At 45.1% G+C, this 7,215-nt stretch overlaps 1 protein-coding gene across 1 annotated transcript; it reads left to right on the top strand.

Annotated features, from left to right (window-relative positions):
* Positions 1-943: 943 nt before the first annotated feature.
* Positions 944-1,746, top strand: LOC128739781 (uncharacterized). The gene is made up of 2 exons (XM_053835284.1): positions 944-1,243; positions 1,402-1,746. The coding sequence occupies exons 1-2, from the start codon at positions 944-946 to the stop codon at positions 1,744-1,746; spliced, it is 645 nt and encodes a 214-aa protein (XP_053691259.1).
* Positions 1,747-7,215: the final 5,469 nt, after the last annotated feature.

Genomic DNA, 7,215 nt, shown 5'->3' with positions numbered 1-7,215 from the left:
TTCTACAGGAGCGTTTCGGAATCCAACATCTAATCCTCGAAGCACATATTCTCGGTTTGATGAATATGGAAAAGGTTCCTAACAAATCGTCGAAGGGTCTACGGAACGTCACGTCGACAACCTAGTCAAGCTCAACCAGCAACTAACTGGAATGTCGCATTTGTTTGTGGTAACGCTACTGACACGCGCGTTGGACAAAGAGACCCATGAACTTTGAGTGGCTTCGACCAATCAATCAGCGCTTCCAGAGTACGAATAAGTTATTGAGTTCCTGAAGCAGCGGTGTGTGATTTTGGAACGCTATGAGACCTCTACCCCTTTGGCAACCTCCAATTACCAATTGATTTTAATCAACTGCCAAGAATCCTGCAACAAAAGGTGGATCGTCCAAATCTTTGCATGCAGCAACAGCGATACCGGAGTATGTGTGTGACTTTTGTACCGGTCAGCATCCGAACTTCAAGTGCCCGATCTTTCAAAAGATGACCAAAGAGCAATGTCAGAGCAAGCTGAAACAGGCAAATCTGTGCTTCAACTGCCTGAGGAAGGGCAACCTTCCAGCGCACTGTAAATACGAGCGACAAGTCCTGTGGAAAGTGTGCCAAAAACACCACACTATTGTCCACTTCGAGTAGCGAGAGAAGCCTGAGCTGAGAAAGAATGAGCCGCCTAAACCAGCCGTGTTGAATCCGGTCCTGTTCGAGTGTGTCTCGTCCACCAACCAAACAGGTGTTTCTAATGACAGCGATGGTCAACGTTCTCTCCAGAAGCGACCGCGTCCACCAAGTTCGAGCATTGTTGAACTCTGGATCGCAGATCCATCTGCTATCGGATTCCGTAGTGAAGAAACTGAACCTACCGAAGTATCCAGCTAATGTCCCTGTAGTCGGCGTAGGAGGTGCGCGGTCAGCGGTCAAAGATACGTCATCGAGTGGTGGTAAGAATGACATCCAGCTACAACGATTACACCGCCAATGTTGAGTGCCTGGTTACACCGCAAGTGGCTGGCACTATTCCCTGCGCAAATGTCAGAGTGGACTCCTGGCATATTCCATCAGGTATTGTGTTGGCCAATGTTTCGTTTACCCGTCCACGGGAAGTGGACATGCTGATTGGTGCCAGACATTTCTTCGACATTTTGGAGCAAGGTCAAATCAAACTAGCCAACCATCTACCTACCTTGTACGAGACGCAGTTCGGATGCATAGCTGGCTCGTACGACGAAACGGAAGAGGATTATCCAGTGTGTACCAACCTAGCCCAGGCAACAAGGTGAGTTTTATTATACTCTTATGGTGGTTTTAATGATCAATTTTAGTCTTAAATGCCATCATAAGATTGTAATAAAACGTAAATTGTTACTTGGGAGCTGTAACTGACGGATTGGAAACGTGCGTGCAGCGGTACTTCAAGCAAGAAGATATCGGTGAACCAGCAGCGTTGACGACTGAGGAAGTGCGTTTTGAGGAACACTGTCAGCGAACATATCATCGTAATGCGGAAGGACGATTCGTAGTACAGCTACTCTTTAGAGAATCTGTAAACCAGTTGGGAAGCTCCAGTTCCCTGGCGTTGAAGCGATTTCTTTTATTGGAAAAGAGATTGGCACGAGATCCAGACCTGAAGGCTCAGTATCTGGCATTCATCGACGAATACCAATCACTGGGTCACTGTCGTGAAATAAAGGAAGAAGAATCTCCAGACATATTACCTACCGCATCATTGTATCTTGAAGCCATCCAGTAGCAGCACGAAGCTTTGTGTTGTGTTCGATGCGACAGCCAATACTAGTGAAGTTTCTTTGAATGACGTGCTGATGACAGGTCCAATCTGCCAAAGTGATCTGTTCAGCATCGTGCTACGTTTCCGAACCCACGCTTACGTTTTTGCCGTGGATGTGTTGAAAATGTACCGGCAAATATTCATCGACCCCTCCCAGACTCGATAAGAAGTGATCCTGAACGATTCCTGCATGGACGACATCCTGTCTGGCTCGGATTCGATCGAGTCAGCGAAGAAGTTAAACCGTGATCTAGAGATGTGAATGCTGAAGGGTGGATTCCCCATCCGAAAGTGGTATTCCAACTCAGAGGACGTGCTTGAAGGAATTGCTGAAGCGGATCGAGAAACCCTGGTACCCATTCAGGACTCCAGTGCTAATGAAGGGATGAAGGCTTTGGGACTCCTGTGGGACCCGGGAAAAGACCTGTATTTGTTTCGCCATAAATCACCTGATTTGACAAAGGTCGAAGACAACGTGACGAAGCGAACTGTCTTATCCCAGATCGCGAAGTTATTTGACCCTCTAAGACTCGTGTCACCGGTGATCGTCGAAGTGAAGATCATTATGCAGTGTCTGTGTGCTTCTAACCTTGGAAGGGAAGGGACCCTACTTCATCGGTGGATGGAGTTCCATACATCGTTGAACCAGCTTCACAACCTCGTGAACACAAGATGCGTCGTAATTCCTGACACGGAGGCGATCGAAATCCATAGTTTCACCGATGATACCGCGAAATACGCCTATGGTGCGTGTGTGTACCTTTGCTGCATTGATAAAGGCGGGTCAGCAGTGTCTCATCTCCGATGCAGCAAATCCAAAGTAGCCTTTACCGTGCTGACTCATGTTGAGTCAATAGCAAAGTTAAGAGTTAAGCAAAAGAGGGTTAGATTCACTTCCCGTTACTGTTTATATATAAGCTTAAGAAATTGTACTGCCGATAATAGATAAGCCGCGGGGATGTAACACTATTTTATCCGAACAGGGGTTATTTGAAATCTACGTCACAACCCTCCCGATTGCCAATTCCGTTGCCATACCTTCGGTGTTTACAATCCACCGCAAGCCGTCCCCAATCGTCAGTGCGTAGTCAGTGCGGACAATAAAACAGGAGCAATGTAGCCAACAACATTAATAATGGCGGCCCCATCCTAAATAGTTTATGAAACAAAATTGTGATGATAATGGGACGGTTTACAAAACAAATTCAAAATAAACTTGAAATTAATTTCAGTGCTTTAAAATTAAATGCAAATTAAACCTGCGTTTCCATGTAACATGTTAGTTTTTATTGCACAGTTTAACGGTTTTGCCATAAAACCGTGTAACATGTGACCATGTCCCAAACTAAATGTAAATATTTATTGAAAAAATTGTATTTGTTTTTGCATGTTAGGAGTTAGGTTTGGAATAATGTTAAACTTTAAAATTAAATCCCCTATCGAAACGCCGCGGTTACCAATGGCGACACCACACGGACCGATCGGTAGCAGAGGAGGGGCGTAACGCAGAGTTTCGCCTAAGCCTGCGAGAGGGCGTTGCGAGCCTATCAAAAGGGGTCTGGGCTTTTTGGTTGGGATTGTTGAAGCGATCGGACGCGTGTCCGCCGTTCTGATATATATACGGAGTTTGGCACGTGGTTACTTTTTGGTCGAAAGATTGAGAAGCTTTCGAGAATTGTGTCGCGAAGTGCCGTGTGTGACCAGAAGAAAACCCGCTGAAGCTGCGATCCGTCATTCCGGCCGAGGTACGGCCTGTGTAGTGGAACGAGTACCCGTAGGCCGTGTGGCCGTGTAGTGCGTGAAGATTAACTCCGCCATCCCAGTGTCCATAGAAAGCTTCTCTTAATATTCCGGTGTGCTAATCCGCAAGTGAAAAGTTGCGACAGGCCGTCGAGGAGCATCCTCCCGTTGAGTAGTGAGTCGGTGCTACGCTATACTGTCCCCGCCTCTGAATATTATCCTCCCACAGTGCTACGGTCCCGTGTTAAGCCAAAACAGACCGCGCGTTCGGGGAAACTAACGATCGACAAAACCAGGTTAGATAGGCCGCCCCCTGGGATGTATGGTAAGTCTCAATGCTCTCATCAACATAAGTAGAACCCTTTTACTTACATTCTGGCGATCCATCGAAACAAATTATCGATCGATTTTTGTCGAGAGTTAATTTTTTTCCTCGGACGTTGGGAGAGTTTCTGTAGGCGCTTGGCGAAATTAAATTCAAAAAAATCAAACTCTCATTGTGTGAAAATCCCATTCTTTTCTTCTTCGACGAGAATTGGCACAATTACTGTGGCACAAGGTGACCTTGATCTTATAAAAGTTAGATTGTGGCGATATATTGTAAGCTCGGATAAGCGATAGGTCCCATAGAACAGTGATACAATTACATGCGGTAGAATAGTCGATCATTGTGTGCTATTGCAGATTCTCTGTGCACAGGTTTTTCGGTTTCTACACCGCACTCGTCATAGAAGGTGCTAGTGGTGTGATATATTGTGCGACTTCCACGCTTGCAGGGTGAGAGTCTAAGGCAAGATGAATATGGATAAAGCTTATCTGGATCACATGTCGGTGGCATCGCTTACCGAAGAGGAGTTATTGTTCGAGCTAGAAATTCGAAATTTACTGAAAGATAGGGAATATAGTCTAAGTGTGAATCGTAGGAAACTTAAAAATGCTCTTCGTGAAGAAGCCGAAGGTGCTGAGAAAATTTATGAATATAAACGAAATCCCAATAACGAATTGCTTGTGTGCCGATGCAGACTTGAAAGAGTGTGGCGCGAAATAAAAGCAGATGGTCCTTCCAAGGAAGTGTCTAAATCAGGTTTATTACATTTATACAACCGTTTAAAACTGTTTAAAAGAACTTTTGCATTACATCATACAGCTAATGATGCGCACTGGATTTTTTCCAAAGTCGTGCAGGCTTATACAGCTTATTTTGGTGATGGTGTAACTATCCCTCCTCCGCCTGCATGTACTCCGTCCATTCCTATTGCGATCATTTCAAGTGCTGCGCCAGAGAAATCATTGGCTGCAATGACTTTTAGCACAGAGCCGTCGGCAGTAGCAATAGCAGTGAATGACATAGAATCTATTGTTCAAATAAGCAATCTTGCGATCGGGAATACTTCGGTGTGCGAAGCACGTGCTGTTTCTGTTACCAGTACATTGTCATTTCCCTCCTTATCAGAAGGACTTATACAACCTACCTGGTCTACCCCGCGTTACCAAGTTTCGTCTCGTATCCACCACTCACGACAAATTCAATTTGATGCTAGGCGAGAGTTAGCAAGCGAGCCAACGAGCGTATCGAACATTAGGTCAGGATTGCAAACCGCTGCGTCAATAGGGTTAGAGAATGAGATAGGTATTTCGCAAAGCATGCATCCGTTAATGAATGATTACAGTGAAGGTCTAATGTTGTTTCCGTCATCGGGCGCGTCGCGTGCAAGGAATAAAGAAAATATTCAGGACCCATATAATCCTCCAACTTTATCTCAGCGGTCAGCATCTACTGATACTCTAACGCGTTACTCTCTTGCAAATATACAGTCTAATCCATATACCACTCAACCGATAATTTCGTCAGCTTATATAGGGCCCACAACGGCGCCTGAATCGTATAATTATTTATATAACCGACCGGTAATTCCACATTGGTCAGACCCCAGCGAGTTTGTACAATATTCTGAGACTAATCGAAATCCATATGGTACTCAAAATCCCGCGCTCTCATACCTACCACCACAAAATCACCCTATACATTCGCGTTTTGGTTTTACACGGAATTTCGAGCCAATATACGGCGAGTATGATTACCAAAGGCACAAGCCATTCGCTTTTCCGACACCACCTCAGTGCAACCCGTTTACAACACGTACACCTTATTCTTATCCAAGCGCTGGGAGAATAGACCCCCTGGGCGCAAATTTATTCGGAGTAGGTCCCACGGGAAATAATATTCCGTCGACAATGCCAGACGTAAACCCTTTTCGCGATTTCAACTTCGACCCTGTTGCTAATCGAGTTAAAACTATACCAGTAGTCAAATGGCCCATGAAATATGCGGGAGAAGATAGGGGTATGGGATTAAACGATTTTTTGTGGGAAGTAAGTGATTGGACCAAGTCGGAGCAGGTTACCGAAGCAGAACTTCTGCGATTGAAGGTTGAAGGTCACATTCCGACACCCCGATTTAGATTCTTTCATTCTGTCTGAAATCAACCAGAGAAAACAACAGAGAAATGAAAATTTCCTTGAATACTTCCTAGATATGGAGAAAAGGTTCAAGAGCTTAGCTATCCCTGTATCAGAGCAGGAAATTGTCTCGACTGTGCGGAGAAATCTGCGTTTGGACTATAAGCGTGCGCTCTTGGGTCGTCATATAACCGATCTATTCGCACTGCAGGTGGCGGGTCAAGAGATCGATGCAACGAACACCTGTCTATTTCCCAAGGCTAATAATCAAGCGCAGACACATGCAGTGCATATTTCGAACACCGCGTCAGATTCAGTAGGAATAATATCGCGGGGAGTAGTGGCTAACAATAATGATTTTACCAAAAAGGGTATAAATCAGCAAGGTAATTACAACCTACGTCCGAATAACAGAGATACCGGCGGAAATAATCGTGCGTTCCCCCGAGATCAAATGTATAACAAGCGTTCAAAAGAAGATAAAGTTGCGGGTAACAGGAAAACGGAATCTGAAAACAGAAAGGAAAACTGTCCCCCGCCTAGAAATACTAACCAACAAGATACTCCAAATGTAGAAACTCAGGTCCGTACGCATGTGCCGTTGAACGACAGGTTTGTTTGCTTTAACTGTCGCAGTCAACAGCACCTGACGGACCGTTGTACCCAACCGTATCAACTGCATTGTCAGGTTTGCGGATTTTTGGGATATCCCACTCATAAATGCCCGTTTTGTGCAAAAAACTCGCAAAGCCGGAGGGAGGCCGGCCCAACGAACTAGAACCTCCTTTAGAATCTTTTAACCTAGTAAATACCACTGACACCCTTACCTACTTAGGCTATGACCCCTTAAGTGAAGACGACTATCCAACCACTGGTGATAATTCTTGTGATTCGGTTCTATCGGTAATCTCAGACGACCGACCTTATATTAATCTCACTGTCTTTCAACAACCTATTCGAGCTTTGCTAGACAGCGGGAGCCAAAAAACTCTTATTTCAAGTAATACTACGAGAATTTGGCAAGGTGCCAGCTCCGCAATTTATCCTTCCAGCCTGCGATTAACGAGTGCTTCAGGGGACCCCCTAAAAGTAATCGGAAGGGTTAATTTACCGTTCTGTTTTGGTGGTATGACAAAAGTTGTTGAGACTACTGTTGTCGACAATCTGCCTGTCAACTGTATCGCAGGCATGGATTTCTTCCAAACTTTTGAAATACACATAGGGATGGAAGAC

The sequence above is a fragment of the Sabethes cyaneus genome, chromosome 3, assembly GCF_943734655.1.
Source record: "Sabethes cyaneus chromosome 3, idSabCyanKW18_F2, whole genome shotgun sequence".
In the NCBI taxonomy this organism is placed as follows: Eukaryota; Metazoa; Arthropoda; class Insecta; order Diptera; family Culicidae; genus Sabethes; species Sabethes cyaneus.
The sequence above is the reverse complement of the archived record's forward strand: the minus strand, read 5'-3'. Positions and strand labels throughout refer to the sequence as shown.